Source organism: Thunnus albacares, chromosome 13 (assembly GCF_914725855.1).
Source record: "Thunnus albacares chromosome 13, fThuAlb1.1, whole genome shotgun sequence".
NCBI classification, from domain to species: Eukaryota; Metazoa; Chordata; class Actinopteri; order Scombriformes; family Scombridae; genus Thunnus; species Thunnus albacares.
In genome coordinates, this window is record NC_058118.1 from 27,997,411 (window position 1) to 28,019,309 (window position 21,899).

A 21,899-nucleotide genomic window follows, 5' to 3' on the forward strand; every position below is an offset into this window, starting at 1 on the left:
TGTACTGTGTCATTATTTGACATAGAGGTGAGAGAGAAGCCTGATGTTGTGTTGATGCCCTGCTAGAAAAAGATGTCGACTACAACTGATTGACTCGTAACTTTGTATGGATATAATGGTCTTCGGAGGATAAATCTGAATGTTTTTGGTGACCCCTTGACAAAAGGTGTCACCAATAACAATTGGCTTGTGATCTGACTAATTATAATTTTGTTTGGGGATAGTACACACCATTAAAACACAATATCAACTGATTTAAAAAGGAAACTAATTATCTTGACGTCCTGTCTTTCGGAGTGTCTCTGTGTCAAAATGTGTAACTTCAAGACCTTCATTAATCCAGCTGATATTGTGCTTAGATGATGCATATTCCTAAATTAATTTGTGTTTATTCAAATTACCACACAGCACATAGTATTCAAACATACAACTGTGCACATTGCACTGAAAGTGAGAGACCCCGAATCTCCCATGCAGCTTAATCATGCCCTGCCTTCGACCTTTCTCCCAGCAACACCATCAAGTCAACTAATATAAAAATCAAATGGGCAAATTGCCATGAAATTTATTGAGCATACTCATCCTCAACAGAGGATGAAGCCTTTCCATTTCACAGACTCCATTAGCTGCCCTCCACCCGGCGCCACCCTCAGAACAAAATGTCAACATTTCATACACAAGAAATCTGGTAACCTATCAGTCCTGTTTTGTTAAAGCAACACCATGTATGTTTCCAGAAACAGTGGTCACTGTGTCCATAAGTTGTAATTACAGGATAATGGCTCATTGCATTTCCCTCCATTTTCCAAAGCAGTTCGTCTAAAGGCGTCATCATTAGACAATCTGAGAGCAAGTGGATCAGGACCACAAGCAGGAAACAAGAAACATGTATCCTGCCCGAGTACGATGTGTCTGTCTTGTTTTCTGTCATATCAAGACAATCTCTCCACACTTTTATACAGTATATTCCATGTGTAGGAGGAACAATCACCCAGTGGTCAGGATGCAAGGATGCTTCTTTTGTCAAAGTATGTTTACCCCTCTGAATTGTGCATTTCCCTCTACTTAAAAATGGCGTTTCCCTTGGCGTCGCTGTCTGTGGTTTGGGTCAGGGCTTTTGGGCAGGTTATGGTTAAGTGTTGCAGTAGAGATATGTGGTTGAGGTTAGGGTAAGCATCTCAGAAGACAAACAGCAGCTTTTCCTGGCCGTACAGTTTACAGTACCTATAAAACACCTGTGCTGGTGTGACATCACTGTTGGTTTGGGATATGTCTCTGAGCACCGATAAAACCAATGAAATGTTTATCTGCAGCTCTGATAAAAAATGATAGAAATAGTCTCTGGTGGCATGTTAAAATGAAGTGTAACAGCAGCCAAATTAAACAAGTCACAAGTCTACAAACAGTAGTAACTAAGCTAACGTTAACGTAGCCATGATAAGCTCATGGTCATATCAGAACAACTAAAGCTGTTGCACCAAAACCCCAGACTGTATTGAAGTCATTAAGGGTGTGTTTAATTGCTTATGAATTCAACTTTTCATTTGTAAAAGCTTGTGTCACTTCTTCTCACATAGTCTCTTGTCCAATCAGTTAACAGGCACATTAGTGACCCCAACTGACACTAAGTGGTAAGTAAGAAATAAACAGTGTTAGACATAGAAGTAATTTGATACACAAATGTTTTCTATTGTAGCTGTATCCAGGTTTCAAGTGTATGATATAAGGCACTTTTTATTGAATTATCACAATAATCTCAAGGTGATGCATTTCAACCTGTACGTGTCATTCTCAGCAATCTGATTTTTTGTGTGTGTGACCATTTGTGTTATTGCATTTTGGTAAATGTGTAAAAAAACAAGAGAATCTTACACTCAGAGACACATTGTTTTCTAAAGAGAAGTTATTTTTATCCTCTATTCTATGACCAAGATTAATAAACTCATCAGTACCAATAAACTAAGAATAATGGCTCTGAGTGGAAAATACAGTAAAAAGGGTGGAAGAGAAGAAAATATTAGTTATAACGAGGAAATCAAAGCGTTCAAGACACAAGAAAAAACAAACAAAAACACTGCAGTCCGATTTAACCTTCGCAGATGTTAAACACTGCAGTGTATCAACGGGAGGTCTTGGATAACCATAATCATAACAAAGCCTTACTCATGTTGCAGCCTCACTTTCACCTTCACAGGTAAAGTCAAACCACAGGGTGCACACTCTTATCACAAATACTCATACGTATAACTCCACAGAAAAGAGACAGTATTTATAAAGCTGCTCAAAGTAAAAATTTAGGTCTTAAGTGCTTTAAAATTCTGAGAATGATGTGATTTGTTAAGCTGCACACTTCCCATCTTTTTGAAATGTATAAGTTGATAAAAGATATACAGTCTCTCCCAATGACTCACACTGCCGCACGCACTATCATGACATAATGGATTCAACAGGAATACGATTAAATGTTCTGTTAGATGTTCACATTAACACATTAACAGAGGTCTATCAATTACAAAAAGTGAAATACAAGAATTCTGGTGAGTTTAAAAGATGATGATTAATAAAACTTGCCAGTAAATGTTTTATAGAGAGGTTTCTTTTTTCGGTCGACCCCTCTGTTGAAAAGAAATGGAATCAACCAAACGTGTATTTGAGTAAAATATAAACATTTTGTAAAATGTCCACAGATGAGTATCAATTAAAATTCTACTATATCCTTATACTATACCCGACTCATTTAAGATTTTTTTAAGTATATTTTTTTAGTAATATCCCGAACAGCATTTATACAGTAAATGTTTATCTGAGGATCAGATGAGGCTTCAACACTCTTGAGTTAGTCAAATAAAGTGGATTTCTTCCACAGTTCCAGTCTTTTTTTAGTTAAAAATTCCCTCTTTGTGTCTCACTATTTTCCTGTTGAGCTGCAGTGGAAGGTTAGTAACAAAAAGAGGGAATTTGTCATTAAAAGACTAACTAGTAAAAGACTTGATTTGACTAATTTGGACAGCTGAAGCTTCATATAAACTTTTAACCCATTTTTACACAGGAGGAGGCTTGTAGATTTCATCCTCCATCACTTACATTGTACGTACATTATGAAGGGATCTTCTAGTGGTCAGTATGAACAGGAGGAATGATTACAGCTAACAGAGCATGTGTCAATGTATGTTTGGGCACCTGACTGTTGTTTTAGGACACACTTGGAGCCATTCTGGATGGTTTGTAGTGGCTAAACACATTTTACTAAGACGCTTGTTTTTCCTTTAATAGTTCACCCATCTGTGCATGTTTCCGCTCCATTTTTTCATCATCTGGTTTGGGTTTGTCACGAGAAATATAATGTGAGCAGGGTGAAATACAACAGGGGAACTCCTAAAGAAAAGGGGGGCTGACATGAGAACAATCTAAAACTAAAATACAGCTTTATGTTTGTGTTAGAAACTGTTTTATAGAAAAAAAAATGGAAGTGAAATTACACTTTTTAGATAAAACTTTTTAGATAATTAAAAAAAACAAACCAAAAAAAAAAACCCAATACAAAATACAACTGTATTCAATCTTATCTACAAATGGGACTCATTCGTCTGCTGCTGGCCAGCGCTGCCCTCTAGTGATCAAAAACATACACTGACAGGAAATAACAACATCTCACGCATGTTAATTTGACATTTTTTCAGTTTTGAAGTTTAATGTTAATTCCATGCTGTGTTTCAGTAAGAATACAGATGGTACTTGTGGCTCCGGTGAGAATATCCAGTAGTACAAATCAGATTCACGTTACACATACTGAACAGAAGGAAGAGAGGAAATGAGAGGAAAGAGACAGAGAGTAGAGACGAGGAAAACCTGAAAGAGTCAGGGGAGGAAGATACAGCAGGCCTCTATTTCCCAAACTTTTTTTTTTTTTCTCCATATGGTGCCAATGCAAAACTGCATTACATTACAATCAAAGAGTGTTGAGCATTCCCCTCCCATGCACACACACACACACACACACACACAGACACACACGTGCACACACACATACACACATTTTGTCTGCTAAAAAGCCATTACCTAGCAATCTGCCATTAGCAAAAGCGCTACAGCCTTTCAGCACAATACTTGGTCCAAGAGCGGACAAGAGAAGAGGTCAGAGTGATGCTCGGAGAAGGGGGGACATTCTGCTGTTTGTCATTTAAAAAAAAAAAAAAAAAAAAAAAGACCTATTGATGTGTGGAAGAAGCAGATTTGGTAACCACAAAGTAAAGAGGGCACTTAGTTCTTCCTAAAAAGCTTTAACGCATCCCTTTTAAACCTTCCGTCACCGTTATATTTCCTCAATTTGCAAACTGAATTGTTTAAAAAAAAAAAAAAATGACTGACAGAGGCATGGACATTATAATTGTTCATAAACACACATACACAGGAACGAGTTGAACAGCAAAGTATTGTCTTTAAATAAACTCTTGCATATGTGTGTTACAAATACAGGCAAGCGTACTTGGCAACAGATGATACAGCAAAGTAAAGCAAAAATTAAAACAGTAAAAGAGGACATGAACCTTTAAAGGGTTACAGACTTGCAAACTGACTCATCAAAAAAGAACAAACAAACAAACAAACAAACAAACAAAAAAAGAAAAAGGTAAAACCCCCGGGGAAGTGGAAATGATGACCCGACTGGGCCCTGAGGGGACTGGGAGATGACGTGCATACGAGGAGAAAAGGTGAGACAGCTGGGAGGAAATGGAGGAGAAGGTTGAGAGAGAGAGAGAGAGAGAGACAGAGAGACACACAGAGAGAGAGAGAGAGAGAGAGAGAGAGACAGAGAGAGGGCTGCAGTATAAACCCAGTTGAAAACTGTAGCTGGGGACAGGAGCTAGTGCTGGGAGGAGAGAAATAAGGGAGGAGGAGGAGGAGGAGAGGAAAGGTTTGTCTTGTGTTGTTCAGTCTCACTGGGCCTCGTCCTCCGCATCTTGCAGTGCTTCTTTGTTCTGTTCTTCACCTGAGGAAGAGGAACAGAAACAGATCAGTCACAGAGGTTCGCCGTCATCTTTGAGTGCTTAATAAGATGCAGCTAGGCGTGGTCGTTTACGACGAACGGATCGGCCGAGAGAGCCGCGGCCCTGCTGGGAGTTCGCTCCGTGAGGTCGACCGGGAAAGAGTGAACGAGCGTGATGCGTTTCTCTTGCTGTTAGAGCTCAGAGCGAGTGCAAGACACAATTCATTTATCTAGAAAACAATTAACTCACAGAATTCACTGCTGAATTACAGGCACACACACATCAGAGCAACAACAGAGGTTGTAAAATAAATCCACACATTATTTGTTTTATTACGTGCAAGTAAAAAACCAGCCAAAAGTTACATTTTGGACTCAAATTGTCTTATAAACATGAATCAGATCTTTAAAAGCTACTTTGTGATGAAACTTACTCTTGACACTTAAACTAATTTTGCCATTTGATGGACTTCAGTTGATTTTTTTTTTTAAATAAGGTCACAATTATAAAACACAGACATGCCAACAACATACAGTATATTACTATATTACTAAAACAACATACTGTATCCTACATTTCCCATAACGCAACTGTCTTCATCTGTAAAACTTAACACCAAAGTTCGTATCACAGTCTTTCCTGCAAAAGAAATTTTGAAATCTCAAGCCCACCTGACAGGGATGAAATAAAATGATCAGGGTGATTTTTCTAATATTTCTGTATAAAACTGTTGTCACAGACAGAGTAGAACATTTGTTTGCTGTTATTAGTGTTTGGAGCCGTTTTAAAGCAAGCTAACTTGCCCAAACTCTTCTCGGTGAAGAAACATGTCACCTGGTGCAACAGTGTGGCTCACTGGAGGTGTTTATAATAACAACAACTCAGGTCTACGGCACAGAGGAATAAGTTGGTTTGGTTCTGCGCATGAGAATTGTTGACGATAAGAAAAATATAGAAAAATTGCCAAACTTATCACTTGAGTACAGAATTGGAAGACAGTGTGTGTTGGCAAAGTGGTGACGGCCAAGTTGGCTGAACACACACACACGCAGGAAGGTGCTGACATATACTGTATTAATATTCTCGTCTCTGTGTCTCTCTCTACTCTGGGATATGAACCAACTAATGTTTCAGCAGAAGCCCTCCGCCCTGTGCAGTTCCTTTATTTAGTGAGTAGAGGGATGCATTAAAAGGACAAGTTCACAATGTTTCAAGTGTGTCTTCAATCAACAGTCAGGAGCCCAAATGAACATTGACACAGGTTTTGGTCGCTGTAATCGTTCCTCCTGTTCATACTGATCATTAGAAGATTCCTTTCATAATGTGCTTTCAATGTACAGTAAGCGATGAGGGACAAAATCCACAGTGTGTCCACAAAAGTCATTTTATGCAAAAAGCTTATATGAGGCTTCAGCAGTCTGAGTTAGTCATATCAAGTGGATATCTGACACGTTTACAGTCTTTTTAGCATCAAACTCCCTCTTTGTGTTTCTCTGTTGAGCTGCAGGTGAAAGTATAGAAACAAAAAGAGGAACTTTGTCACTAAAAAGACTGTAACGTTGAAAGATATCTACTGGATTTGACTCATTTGGACGCTGAAGCTTCATATTAGCTTCAGATTAACTTTTAAATACATTTTTGCACAGAAGGAGGACTGTGGATTTTGGCCTCCATCACTTACATTATAAGTGCATTATGAAGGGATCTTCTAATGGTCAGTGTGAACAGGAGGGATGATTACAGCAAGAAAAAAAACCTGTTTCAATGTTAATTTAGGCTCCTGACTGCTGTTTTAAGACAGACTTGTCCTTTATGGGAAAGATCAGAGCCAACATTTTGAAATGAGTAGAAAGCTTCCTTCAAATATGAAAACAATTTTGCACAAACTCTAAGTTGTATGATTGAAAGAAGAGTGATGTGTGACGCAGGCAGTCATGTTAATAATCACCAAACGCTCATAAACTGCGATGTTGACCAGTGACTGTGTCAGTAGAGCGAGAGTTAATCCACAGCGCCTTCAAAACAAGTCAGTCAGATTTACGAAGGGGGTGAAAACGCCTTGTGATCTCGTACCACCGGTTGCTTAGAGAGGTTACCATAGAGACAACACAGCCATCTGCGCAATGAAGAATTAAGAGGCACAAATAACAAAAGGCTTGAGAATCCATCATGATTAAAATAGAAACCGTAACAGTGCTCATTAGTGCCGCGGCTAACCCGGGATGTGAGAGAGAGAGCCACGGGAGATGGAGCAGCAGCCCCGCATGCTGTTACATCACACTTCAAAATCAGCTGCATTCACAGGTTTCCAAACTCTGCCCACTGGTGCGTTTCGGCAGATCATGTCTGGGTGAGGCTGTGTGCTGTGATACTGACTGACGTGCACGGTGTGGAAGGAACAGGGGTGTCCGCAAGTTCTCCCGCTTTAGATTTAAGCTCGAATCAACTGACGAGAGTTCGATCTTAACTTGTGTTTCTGCTCACGTTTTCCAATTAGAGGTGAATCATGGACTGTCGTTTCCACAGAGAGCCAAAGTGAAACTTCTGGAAACCTTCAAAAATCATAACGATATTGGAGTATAACCCTAACATTGTTGGGGACAAAATCCACAGTCCTCGTTTTATGCAAAAATATATTTAAACATTTATCTCAAGCTACCGTGAGGCTTCCGTCCAAATGAGTCAAATCAAGTAGATATCTGTCAATGTTTAAGTCTTTTTAGTGACAAAGTTCCTCTTTTTGTTACTATACTTCCACCTGCAGCTCAACAGAGTAGATTTATCCACTTTATTTGACTAACTGACCACTGAAGCCTCATCATATCGTCAGATCAACTTTTAAATACATTTTTGCACCAAAAAGATACTTGTGGATTTTGTTCTCCGTCACTTACATTGAAAGCGCATTAGGAAAGGATCATCTAACGGTCAGTATGAACAGGAGGAATGATTACAATGAGCAAAAACCTGTGTCAATGTTCATAATGTTCATTTAGGCTCCTGACTATCGTTGTAAGACAGACTTGAAAAAGTCTGAGACTGTGACACATCAAACGTCAGCAGCCTGGCAGACTCTGAAAGGTCGACAGTCTAACAGGACCGTCTGTATCTTTTTTTAACAAAAAAAAAAAATCACGTTTGAACTCATGAGAACAAAAACACATTTTCTAAACTAGGTGGTAGAATCTATGTCACTGGAAGGCAGCTGCCTTTTTAAAAAGCCAGCAATCAGCCTTACTTTTATCTATGATTTTTCCATCTTTTGTATCAAAATCCAAAAAAATGCTTCCTCACATCACTTCTCAGATGGTTTAGTGTCATAATTATCTGTTCAGCGCAGCTCACTAGTTCCTCACATTTTTGGTTATTGGGGGAGAATAATTGCCTGGTGGGACCTGTAGCGCTCTGTGTCACACTGTGAACTTTGATTTGAGACAGATCATTTTTAGACAGCAGCTTAAAAAGTTGGGAGGTTTCAGAACAAAAGTCACTTGCACTCACAAAGGAAAGTGTGTGTGTGTATCACAGATAATGTAACATGACACACACATTTCCCTGCTGAAAAACTTACATGGGAGCTGTAGCGTTTCAGAATGCTAACAAATTAAACATTGCTTGACTTTATTAAAATAATAAGGGTTAAATTCTCTCTTCTATAGCAACTGTTGTAGTTGATACTTTATCTTAAAAACACATGTGAGTGACAGAAGCTGGTGGAGGAGCAGCTGGCTGGGAAGTGAAGTCAGGACTTTGGCTTTCTTTTGGACACAATCTTGCATGATTTAGACTTTTCACAGACTTGCAGACACCCCAGAGACACTAAAAAACACACACAGCGCTCGAGCTCCACTCATGCAGAAAAACAGGTGAACAGGTGAAAAAGGGAAAGAATACAATTTAAACTCAGTAGTGTTTTCAGGGCTGTGGACAGGAGAGGTTCATCATCACCCCTCATCACAAAACATTCAGCAAGGCCGGACTCTGTGTGTGGGGAGTTAGTGACGGGCTGGTCGGGCTGGTGAGACAGGAGTGACAGCTTTGACGTGGAAACGGTTCAAGACAGGAGGAAAGACTTACAAAATATACTTCTATAACGGAGGAAGAATGAAGGAAGAGGGCTGTCCTTAACAATCTACAGAGGAACGAGGGAGAGATGAGACGTTAGAGGAGTGTGTGAGTAATGAGTCGGATGTATGAAGAGAGGAAGGAAAGGAGGGGAAAAGCGTCTGAAGAGGAACCACTGTGAGAGGGGGAAAATTAGAGGAAAAAGAAAAGTTCAGAGTTTTCTAGATGATATTTTATACCATTATCAGCCTTAGAAGAATACTTGCAACTCTCTTGCAATCATTCTTTCTATCAGCTGCAATCAAGAGCAGCAATCATCCCTTGAAGGATGAGTGGAGATGGGAGGCTATCATTTGAAGGGACAAGCCAGCATTAAGAATAAAAGAATAAAGCTGTCAAAAAGCAGAGTAACAAAAAGGTGAAAGTAAGGAATCAATCAGTCAGAATCGCTCAGAAATGAACATGATGCCCTGACAAGAAAAAGGAAACGCTCTCTCACCGTCTCCCTGCACGTCTGAGGTCCATAGTGTCAAGTTGTCACGTAGCAACTGCATGATAAGTGTTGAGTCCTTATAGCTTTCCTCGCTCAGCGTATCCAGTTCTGCAATGGCATTGTCAAACGCTTCCTTCGCCAACCTGTCGGCAGAGAGGACGAACACGGTTACACACACACACACACATATACTGCGAACAGGTGGATATACTGTCTACTCAGCAAAACCCTCGACTGTGTATAAAGATGGACGACGTGACAGCTGCCCGAAAGTAAAGCCAAAACATCTCTATCACCGCCTGGTGGCTGGTTGCAGTATAAATCCCGCCCCCTTCATGTCAATCAAAGTACACGTCAAATACATTTTTCCCCAAAGATGGTTTCTGTCATTTTAGGTTGTTCTTATCACGCTCATTTTTTCCTGATAAGTTTGTTTTTAATGAGTTATTTGACGATATAAAAAGGGGGTGTGACGTCATGATTGACAGCTGTGACAGCCGCTCTCAAACCTCCATCAGGCGGCGGGACGGCTGAGGGGGGGGGCGTGTCCCTCAGGTCATCATCCCGTCGCCCGACTCTACTGCTAAGACTCTGGCTCCAAAAAATTGCGTCACGCAAGCAAGATGGCGTCACGCAAGCAAGATGGCGTCACACAAGCAAGATGGCGGCTCCCGGAAAAGGAGACATTTTGGCTTCACTTTTGCATCGCGGCAGGAAGTGGAGACGCATATTTATGAGCAAAACACACGGCGGCAGCATCTGTACTACATATGTTTGATTCTGTTCACAAAAGAAGGGGGGGGGGTTGAGGATTTTGTGTCGGGATGGAAATTCACAATCTGTTCACTTTCAGAAGTTGTTCCAGAAAGTTGCCACGTTCCTGAGAATCATTTCGCTCAGCGTCCTGACAGCTAGAACACACTCTCGGCTTCTTTTCATGTGGGATTTGAGCCACGGCAGAGAGGAAATGATGTTGAAACATGTGGACACATTTTACCAAATTGGACAAAAATGTTAAACTGCAACAGCTTCACAGCACTTTTTCCCCCCCAAAATTTTGGCCATTACAAGGCAGAAAAACAAGCTGTTTCAGTCCAATTATTGAAATTTCCAGGTCTATATTTATATTCTGGGGCTCTACTTGAATATCTTTGCATGATTTACAGATCAAAAAAAATTTGTGAATATTTAGAGTTGATTCATCAAGATAAACAGCTGGTGGCACTATTTTTCCCCAGTCGAGGCCATTAAACCAATACAGATGCCACACGATGTGATTAAAAGAGGACTAGTCAAACTTCAAACTGTGAAAAATAATGTAGACAACATGACGGAAATATAACATTTTTTTTCATTAAGTTAAGTTGAGCAACAGAACTATTTTTTCATATCTTCAGTAGAGGAGAAACATTAGTGGACAATTAAATCAGAACAAATTCCACTGTATTTTGTCGCATTTTGCTTTTATATACACCAACTTTTCCACCACAGCCAAAATAATTTTCTGCGATACTTTAAAAAAAAAAAAAAAAAAAAAAAAAAAAGTTCAGTTAGGATTTTTTATAAACAAATTGAAAATGTAAATAAAAACAGGTTGATGGAATCTATTGGCTTAAAAGAGGCAAAAAAAACTTCAGGAGAGCTGAAGAGTTGGAGGACGATTCTGCATAATTCTGGCGTTTTGAACGACCCTTTTCCCATATCTCTCTCTCACACACACGCACGCACATTGTAGTTTCAGTCTGATATTTATATGCCAAACACCTACCTGCAAGCACGGTCTGGCGAGTTGAGGATTTCATAATAGAAAACAGAAAAGTTAAGGGCCAATCCCAGACGAATAGGGTGCGTTGGAGGGAGTTCGATCATGGCGATGTCGCTAGCAGCTTTGTACGCAACCAAACTGTTCTCTGCTGCCTCCTTCCTGTCGTTGCCCGTGGCGAACTCTGCCAGGTACCTGTGGTAATCTCCCTTCCTGAGCAGAGGAAACACCGCGGTCAGTCAGACAATCTGCTTTCACACATTACACATCTCAGGTCTTACACTTTTGGCTGCTATTTGTTTGTTGTTTGTGTACACTGTTGTTTATATAGATATACGTATGTTGTGCTCTTCTGTTATGTACGTTGTCTGATTTTTACTTGTGGCTTACAGCTGTAACGCCTAAATTGTGCTTCGTGGGATCAATTAAGTTTCATCTTATCTTAGTTAAGAGTTCAGATTACTGATTGTGAAATAAATCACATTTGATAAATTCAAACAAGCCAGTTTAACTGAATCAAATGTCCTGTATTGTTCAAGTTTGGAGCAGTTACACCCCTACAATAATGATGCTGAACAAGCCTTTGAATATTAACATTGTTTACTGCTTAGTTGTTGTTGTTTTTTTTCATACAATATACATTTTAATATATTTTTCTGGCAGTTTCCCCAACTTCTTGTCACAGCAGATTTCATTTAAATAGTTACTATTGTTATTTTAATAGCTTGTACTAGATACTGACTAAACCACTGTGGTCTTTATTACTGTCTCTTCTGCTGCTGTTAAATATAATTACTCAACACCTGCAGTGCTAAACTATGACAAACATTAAAAATAGAGGTTGTATAATACAGGCTGGAGATATTATTAGCAGAGCTGTACATCAAACTAACATCTGATCAGCGTACTGGTTCGATAGCACTGATCCAAGTGAATGAAGAGGTGACTGAGGTTAGCAGAAGTGCAGTTAATAGCCCAGTGAATCATGTTCACGCCAGCTTACGTCAAGGTGAGAGGTGTGTTTGTTTAAGTGATGTTAATGCTGATGTGGAAGACTTAGCCAAAAAAAAAAAACTGTACACGTACCTGACTTTAACATGTGAATGATCAGAACGAACACATTATGTGCAACAGAAACATACACACACGTGTTTATTACGTACATTTTGTAGTAGAAAACCTTAGATTCTCCCGTGGTTGCAGCTAAGATGAGGTGCTTGTCCAGTACATCCAGAATGTCGTTGCAGATTGATTTCAGCTCTTTCTCAACCTGCAGACACACAAACAAACACGCGCTGCTGTCACTGAACGGCGCCGCCACAGAGAATATTACAGACGCTGGGGTGAAATTTGCTTGGAACATAAAAACGTAATTATTTTATGATTCACAGCTGATTCGATACGATTCGACTCAGCTGAGATTTAATGTCGTAAATCATAACGTTAATGAGCTCTGATTGAATTTGATTTAATGTATTAAAATTGTAAATGAATTTGTGTGTGTGAGTTTGGACTGGATGTGATTCATTTAAAAAAAAACATAGATATAAATTCTGTCTGCTGCCACACCAACAACAGTAAAGCCCCCCCCCCGTGGAAGCATTAGTCTGTTCCAGGGTCGTTGTCGGCCATCTAAACCTGACATTTTAAACATCATTTCATGGCCACATGTCCTCGTAAATGAAACTGCTCTTTCTTTGGATGTTGCCTTTACCCTGTTGGAGCCGGTGAGTTTGTAATGGGAAATAAAAAAAAAAAAAGCTACTAGATGTAAGCAGAAATGATTACAGATAGTCTTGATTAAAAGATTGTTTTTGCTAAATGAATGGATGGCTGCTGTGTTGCATTGCACTCAGTGTCAGTCTGCAGCAGAAATGTAGAAAAAGTGATTTAAAGTGGATTTATAGTTGCTGCCTGTCTCATTATTTCATTAAGACATGTAGTGTTGGGCTGTGAAATCACACATAAAACAAAAAGATCAGAGAAGAAGAGCTTAAAAAGTCAAAAAAAAAAAAAAGGTAAAACATCTGTGGCACCTCGCCTATTAGATATGGAAATTTGATTATATTAAGAGTGTACTTACCTCCATGAAATAAAAAGGTAAGTAGCAACTTAAAATTAGTTCTAATACAAATCACTCAACTCAGAGTTGGCACTTCAGGCTGATGCATCGACTTGGCGGGGGCGACGTCGGTATTTTAATTTGTCATGAGCTCGTGTTTCATGCTTCTTCTTCTTCTTCTTATCTTCACATAGTTTTCGCTCTTATAAATATTCATTATTACTGAGGTTTCTTTCTTCAATACACCTGATCTACCAGTTACAGTACAATCCAGCTGACCTGCAATGTAAACCCTCCTATAACAGCCTACATGAGTCTAATGTTTCACCTGTTAAGACTCCTGTTTTAATGCTGTTGTTCAACATCTGGATCCAGTTACAGCCAGAGAAATAGAAAGTGTGCATCCTGTTATTAGTCCATTTATAAAAATCCGAGGCGCGCTACAGAGCGTGCGTCTCCATCACAGTTATGTATTTAAGTGATTGAGAGAGAGGGAGAGAGAGAGAGAGAGAGAGAGAGAACGCTCTGTAAAGGTTCACAGCCTGTCATGCTGTCACACTGCGTTACTCTGTGTGCAATGACGCAGCTAAAAGAAGGCAGTGATTTGACTGGCAAAAACGGAGGCGATCAGGAGCTTCATAACAAGGAAACTGTCAGTATACTGCAGCAAGAGTCACAGAGGACGGGTAATGTTTTGTTAGAGGGATTGCAGATTGTGATGTGACTTCTGTCTGGCGAGTACAAAAAACGGGCTTAAATGGACTCTTGCCATTGAAAATTTTACGGTTCCCCTCAACTAAACATGCTTGATAATACTGTACATTTCATAACATGAATAAACTTCTGTATCTTCATCATTAAAACCTCGTATCTCACACGGCTTCCAAACAGTGAAAAGTAATGAGACAGTATGACGGTGTCTGACCGTTTTCCTGTATTCTCTGATCATCTTTAGTTTATCTTCGCCGCCTTTGTTTTCTTCTTTCTGTTCGAGGCTGCTGATTATCCTCCAAGAGGCTCTTCTGGCTCCGATCACGTTCTTATACGCTACCGACAGCAGGTTCCTCTCCTCCACCGTCAGCTCCACGTCCATGCTGGCCACGTTCTTCATCGACTCCACCATTTCTGAGACACAAGGACATGAATGACATAAGGAACGGGCTCTTCGAGTTATTGTGTGAACAAATCTCGGCAGTGTTGTATAACAGCAGGTTATAAAATGTATGCATCTTGTCAGAGCATCAAGACAAACCCCAAGACAAAATGAGATGGTTTTGTTGTAATTAGAGCTGAATCAATGTATTAGCAGAGCAGATATTATTAACTGTTAGCTTCAGCTACTGGTATTCAGTATGGGGATGTAAGTCAGCCAATAAGTAACAAGAAACTGATATGTCTTGGGAGATTTATAACATTTTCAGACCGACATGGTTACACAGGTCAAATCAGTATCAGGGGGTCAACACACATCAGCTGAAGCTTCTTCAAGACAATCCAATGTTGGAGTTCTCTCTGTTTTTGGGTCTGTTATAGTAGATCACATTTTGGATGAAATTTAATAATCTAAGGGTCTGTTTTAGACCCGGTCTGACTGTTCTCCAGTATCTTTCCAGCTGTTTTCATGCACGTCAGGATTTCTACAGGTTGGTTTCAGATTGGGCCCAAAAAATTGGACCTATGAGGACCTCTGACAAGTTTATTTTTCTATTGTTAACTGTCTCATTCACTACTGTTCAGGGTTGCAACGACTAATTGAAAACTACTTCTATAATCAAATAATCATTTAAGTAATTTTTTCATTGTTTGCAGCCTCCTTTTGAAAAAGATTTGCTGCTTTTCTTTGTCAGACATGATGGTACATTGAATATCTTTGGTAATGCCACATTTGGCTTTAGACATTGTAAAAGGCATTTCTCACTATTTTGTGACATTTCAAACAACCAAATGATTAATCAACAATTAATTAACAGATGACTCAATAATAAAAATAGCAGTGGCGGCCCGAGAACATTTATCAACGCACAAGTGTGATGTTCGACAGTGTTTGAGGGCGTTCACTATCATCAAAAAGGAGAGTTTATTTCACTGGATTTCATCAGAACTACTTTCTACTGGAGAAATAGTCCCTATCAAACTGTTGACAATGTCTTCGGTGGATTATCCAGAGTAACCGGGACACATTCACCTTTGTTGTTTTGAGGTAGAGGCAGAAAAAAAAATCTCAAACCTGGACAAATATAACCAAAACTATCTGCATGTCTGGTTAGATGTACATGTTAAGATATTTCTGTGTAAGTTAGGTGAACTGTCTCTTCCATTATAATTATTAATAATATTTGGGGGGGGGGTTAAGAAGTGCACACAGTGATTTTCTTAATTCAAAATAAGCACATCCTCCTCCCATTAACAAAGAACTTAAACCACAGTGTGCAGTTCTGAAAGGTGTCTCAGTATTTTATTAATGGACTGCCTGGTACGCTGCCCAACTATAAACTCTTCTTCTAATGCAGATATTCACCACCGACGGGACAGCTACTGTGTGGTGTGATGCCGCCGGGAACTAAGCCAGGAGAGTGAAGCTAGATCAAATGTGATTTGTCTGCCTTGTACTTTGAAAATTTTCACATCTTCGAGGTGACGCAGCGTGAAACATTGAGCATAGGATTCGGGGGTAGAAACAGCGATGAAAACAAGCTGTTTTATCTGGAGATGAACATAAAACAGACACAAAAGACACAACCTTAGAATGTGACAATGCAACTGTGGGACAAGGTCATGTTTTCTGGTGCATAATGTGTGGTATGCAAATGACAGTAAAAAATGTCATTATCTTCCATAGTAATCAAAACAAAAGTAGCTGCAGATTCAATGAATGAATAGTTTCTGCCCCCCCCCCCCCCCCCCCTTCATGTTTTGCCCGGATTAAATTACTCTCCTTGGCGTTTTACTTGTGAAGCTTTTATTGCACTTACAGTAACGCATCAAGTGTAGCTGTTCTCAACTCGAGTACCTCTCCTGGTTCACTGCCTCTCCTCTGCTGTGCTGTGTGCGCAACACACACAAACACACACACACACACACACACACGGAGGGATGAGCCCCGCCCCTGTTAGAGAGCAGAGGACAGTAGAGAAACTAACACGACCATAAATGACACAGTAGAGACTCTGTTTATTTATGTTATTTACCTAATTTATGTGCACTAGAGTCATTTCAGCTCAGTGTGAGAGTCTCTGCTGCATTTTGTTGTCATTTATGGTCACGCTGCTGCTCTCTTCTGTGTTTCACCGCAGGCTTGGTGAGCCCTCCAGTTGACAACAACTACATTCGTTACGAGTATTGTGAGTAAAAAGCCGAGAAGAATAATTTATTCATGTGATCCGCACAAAAGATGGACAGGCTAAATAGTAAACAGTGTGATTTAAACGATAGGGGATAGTATGAAACTATAGATGTTTTTCCAATCGTCACACGATATATATCGTCATATCGCAGAGCCCTGGTGTTACCTGCAGGAGCCGATAGCAGGGTTTCATGCAGCATGCTGGTGCTGGAGAAACCTGATACACGATGGTTACGAGCCAAGAAGAGCACTATGCTGCTTTGATGGCTTTACCCTCCAGCCAGGCCTGCACTCTGAAAAACCCAATGACCTCTCCGTGCCATTTAAACACTTTTTCAGCATTACGAGCTCTGCGGAGCTGATCACAATCACCGCTCCGCCGGTACTTGGAACAAACTGCACTTCTCTGACCCTCTTTGGACACCAACTTCTAGGGCAACGACAAAATGATACAAGTCGATCTGCAAAAGTGTACTTCCAAGACATTCAACGATTATTTTCATTATTGATTAATCTGCTGATTATTTTCTCAAGAAATCAATTCATTATTTTGTCCAGAAAATGGGTTGTTTTAATTTATTTATTTGACCATAAACACATAAAATGCACTAATCAATACAAATGTTATTCTAAGTCTATTATAAAGAAATAAAGGCCTTTATATTAGAATTGTTTCAGTCATTTTTTAAGCAAAAACACAAAAAAAATTGCTGGTTGCAGCCTCTCCACTGAGGAATTTGAAGTTTTTCTGTATCATACATGACAGTAAATTGAATATCTAGAGATTTTGGACTGTTGATCAGATATAAACAAGACATTTGAGGACGGCACCATGAGCTCTAAGAAATTTTAACAGGTATTTTTCATCCTTTTCTCACATTTTATTGACGAAACAATTAATCGAGAAAATAACCGGCAGATGAAAGAGATTAGTTGCAGCCCTTCTTTATATACATTAAAAATACATCTGGTGCATATGGAAACCAGAGCACAGGAAAGAGCCTGAACAGAGGGGTTACTGATCAAAAATTTCACCACCAAAGTTCACCATTTTTTGCATTCGTTGTCAGACATATGGAGCTGTGAGACCTCTGAGTGCGGCATGGACAGGTTAACACAGCTGTGTTCACTATTCACGCTACGTTTTTTTTAAAAATCATCTGCACCTTGTTATTGTGGAGAAGATAACCAGGTATCAACGATCTATTAATCATTTCAGTAAGTTATGTTAAAATATAAAACAATCGCTGATTAAGTATTCCAAAAAGAAAGCTTAGTAATTATTTAATTGTTTCGTTATAGGTGTAAAATGATGCAATACGATGTGTGTTGCACTTAAAAGGCGTATGGTCGGAGTCTTGCTGTGTCATGTCAGTCAATAAACAAAGTGCTGTTGTGTGCAGCTGTGCTCACTTCACCCCTCAATATTAAAAACCTATCAGTTCTGAATATTATTATAGGTAGAGCTGCTACGATTAGCTGATCAACATAAAAGTTAATCGCAAACTATTTTGATAATTGTTTTGACAATTTTTTAAAGAAAATATGTCCAAATTCTCTGTTTCCAGCCTCTCAAGCGTAAATATTTACTAGTAACTTTAGTCCTCTATGATAATAACTGAATATCTTTGGGTTGTGGACTGTTGGTCGGGACAAAAGAAGACATCTGCGGACGTTGTCTTGGGCACTGGGAAACAATAAATCAACATTTTCCCCATTTTTTGACAATTTATAACTATCAATTAATCAAGAAAATAATACAGATCGATTGATAATGAATATAATTGTTGGTGCAGCCCTAATTATAGGCGTTAAAGCATACATGAATTGACCCCTGTGACTTGCCATATATTGGCTTTACTATAACAAAAGCCAGGCCCCACACACACACACACACACACACACACACCAGCGGCTAATGCAGCCTGCCTGCATGTGCTGAACCTTTACTACAAAGATTGATTGATTAATTTCACGGTGCAGTGTCTGATGTCATTATGATAACAAAGAAAATGTCACTCAACCTGCTTTTCTGTTTTACAGGCAAAAGAACGGCGGTATGCCTGTGCTATCTGCTAAAAATTTAGTTCAACTAACCAACGATGGAGCTATAGACCGAGTAAATCATACTAATAAGGCCTCTGTGAGCTATGACAATGCACAAGACTACATGTAAGTATGTGTATACTGTAGTCGATTGAAAGCAAAGTTGGCTCAAGCTAAACTCGTGGCCAACATTGTTGTCCAGCCAGCCATTACATAGCGGCTATACACTCTGCCACGCCTCGCCCTGTATACCATTGATGCTACACCTATCAATCAATTCACTCAGACCACCATGCAGTCACATGGCGATGGGGATGGGGCGTCGTTAAAAACACCAGACTGGGTTTAACAAACGTGAAGCAAACTTACCATTTTATAGTTTAAAACTTAAATGCTGCCTTATTCATGTTCACTGAATTCACCAGTGGTGCAACAGAAAGTCTTTTGACTAGTTGTTTAAATGTAGAGTCACTCTTAAAATTAAAAAATACAACACATTGTTAAAGATGAAACCAGTGGTCTCCAACCTTTTTGGCTTTTGACATCTTAGCTACATAAAGCAGTGTGTAGTCGGTGTCACATTTCAGATGCCTATGAGTTGTTAACAGTTCCACCAAATAGTGATTTTTCCGTCTAAACTTCTCACATAGTTTCATTTCATTAGATAAAAAACAGGATTGGATCAGTATTAATACTTTAATGATGACATATATAATAATATATCAGTCAGAGGGACCAAGCCACTACTTTTACTGCAATACATACACAATAAGTACATTTTGCTTCTAATACGTATGTACTTTTAGTGCAGGAGAATTTTTCATGCAGGACTTTTACTTGTAATGCAGTATTTTTACTTTTACTTAAAGGATTTGGGTACTTCTACTACTGCATATTGGTGTTGCATTTTTGGTGAGATTTACACCAAAATACACAGGGCAGTGAACTACTAATAAAAAGGTTAAATATTAAAATAAATGCTTAATCTGTATGCTGAATAAAAGAGTTACCACAAATGGTCACAAATATTTTAATCAATGAGCTTTTAATTTAACTGGGAAGTCATGTAGTTTGGCTTAAGCAGAATTTTTCATGCAAGACTTTTACTAGTAATGGAGTATTTTTACATTGCTGTATTGCTACTTTTACTGAAGCAAAATGATCTGAATACTTCTTCCACCAGTGTCCGATAATTAAAATGTGAGTTATAATTTGGTGAAACCCAGTTTGCCGAGCTGGCACCATCCTCCCTTCCCAAAACAGTTGGTGGGGGCGGTACGTTAGCATTAACCAAGGCAGTTTTCAGATTAATTGTGCCGCTTGTAGGATCAGATAGGTTAGATTTGGACTTTGTCAGCGGATACTAGAGCTTCGGAGGAAGTCATGTTTGATGGGGTGTGGACGTTTTGCAGTACCGCTGTATTTTTGAATGGAGTTTGGCGTGACGCGTGTCTGGGCTGAAGAAAGGCTAGCCAGCTAGTTAGCCATTCAGATAAGTTAGCCAGCTAACTAACGGCTGCAGGGCACTAGTTTATCACACCGTGTAACGTTAATGTTAACAAGTACCCAACATGGCTTTTTTTGTTAGCATACTGCTCTTCCATTTGAGGTGTAACGGTTGATTTTTTTTTTTTAACGTTTAATGATACATTCGGCCGGAGAAATCTCCGCCATTTTGTCTCCTCTCACCCAACAAATCCATGTGAACTGCTTCACCTGCGTCTCCAAGCCCCCTGCGCAGGGAGACAGAAGCGGGGAGAAAGGGGTGCAGTGGCGGTTATCTATCCAGACACTTACCGTCGTATCTCTCCGCTTGTTCGGCGAGTTTTGCCTGGTACACTAAGTTCTCTCTATCTGCCATGGTGCTCGGGTTATTCGGGCTGTTCGTGGCGTCCCGGTGGAAAGGGAGGAATTGTCGGCTGCTCGGCGATTCCTGGTGGTGGATCAGCAACAGCACCCGTCACTCCGCTGAACCGAAGACCCACCGGTAGCACTGGCGTAAAGATGGCGTCGCTACTCCATCCGGGAAACCCACGCAGCAGTCTCCATCCACGCCTACAATCCTCTCCAAAATGACCCCACCACACTCCATCCGCACACCGCAAAATCCACTGTCTAGTGACCTCTCAATTACATTAAATCCTCAGTGATTAAATCATTTTTGACCAATTGCAGTAACTTTTGGTATACATATAAAGCAGTTATTTTTAAAAATATTTTACGTTTATTCCAGTTCACTGCCCTGTGTGTTTTGGTTTAAATCTCACCAAAAATGCAATACTAATATGCAGCAGTGGTTAAGATGTATATAAAATATGATGTGGTTTTCCACAAAAAAAGTTAAATTATCTTTTTAAAATCCTTAAAATTGCATCTACTTCTACTCCCTCATTAAAAATACCAGAATCTATAAATATGTAAATATATTTCAACTGAAAAAACAAGAGGAAAAACGTATTTTTTTAGTGGAGATGGACTTTAAGTAGAAATACCTATACAGCAATGTAAAAATACTCCATTACAAGTCTTATTAAAAAATTAAAAATCCTACTTAAGTAAAGGTACAGAAGTATTATGAGCTTGATGTAGTTACAATATTGCAGTAAAAGTACATACATATTATGAGCTTCATGTAGTTAAAGTATTGCAGTAAAAGTACATAAGTATTATGAGCTTGATGTAGTTAAAGTATTGCAGTAAAAGTACATAAGTATTATGAGCTTGATGTAGTTAAAGTATTGCAGTAAAAGTAGTGGTTTGGTCCCTCTGACTGATATATTATTATATATGACATCATTAGATTATTAATAGTGAAGCATCAGTGTTAGAGCAGCATGTTACTGTTGTAGCTGCTGGAGGTGGAGCTAGTTTACACTACTTTATATACAGTTAGCTAGTTTAGTCCAGTGGTTCCCAACCTAGGGGTCGGGCCCCTCCAAAGGGTCAGCAGATAAATCTGAGGGGTCGTGAGATGATTAATGGAAGAGGAAAGAAGAAAAAACAAAGTTCTGATACACAAATCTGTTTTCAGTTTTTGGACTTTTTCTCTAATCTTTGATTTTTGGTGAAATATTGGATCATTTGAACATTTATTGAAATGAAACCATGTGAGAAGTTTAGAGGGAAAAATCACTATTTGG

At 39.3% G+C, this 21,899-nt stretch overlaps 1 protein-coding gene across 2 annotated transcripts; it reads right to left on the reverse strand.

The window, feature by feature from the left end:
- Nucleotides 1-3,660: 3,660 nt before the first annotated feature.
- On the reverse strand, nucleotides 3,661-20,849 carry LOC122995271 (14-3-3 protein epsilon). Of its 2 annotated transcripts, XM_044370352.1 has the most exons (7): nucleotides 20,557-20,849; nucleotides 14,296-14,495; nucleotides 12,472-12,578; nucleotides 11,315-11,521; nucleotides 9,553-9,689; nucleotides 9,066-9,120; nucleotides 3,661-4,990 (listed from the first exon to the last, which is right to left on the reverse strand). In XM_044370352.1, the coding sequence occupies exons 1-6, from the start codon at nucleotides 20,618-20,620 to the stop codon at nucleotides 9,113-9,115; spliced, it is 723 nt and encodes a 240-aa protein (XP_044226287.1). In that variant the 5' UTR covers nucleotides 20,621-20,849; the 3' UTR covers nucleotides 3,661-4,990; nucleotides 9,066-9,112. The 2 variants fall into 2 exon arrangements, with proteins under 2 accessions (XP_044226287.1, XP_044226286.1); XM_044370351.1 differs by lacking the exon at nucleotides 9,066-9,120 and having other exon boundaries at nucleotides 20,557-20,842.
- Nucleotides 20,850-21,899: the final 1,050 nt, after the last annotated feature.

What these genes read in the sequence shown, in the direction of transcription:
- LOC122995271 (XM_044370351.1), bottom strand. Translation starts at nt 20,620, where the DNA reads ATGGCAGATAGAGAGAACTTAGTGTACCAGGCAAAACTCGCCGAACAA. An exon ending in TCAGAGAATACAGGAAAACG is followed by an intron (nt 12,579 to 14,295) that starts GTCAGACACCGT and finishes GTGTGTCTGCAG; the next exon opens with GTTGAGAAAGAGCTGAAATC. An exon ending in TCGCCAGACCGTGCTTGCAG is followed by an intron (nt 9,690 to 11,314) that starts GTAGGTGTTTGG and finishes CTCTGCCGACAG; the next exon opens with GTTGGCGAAGGAAGCGTTTG.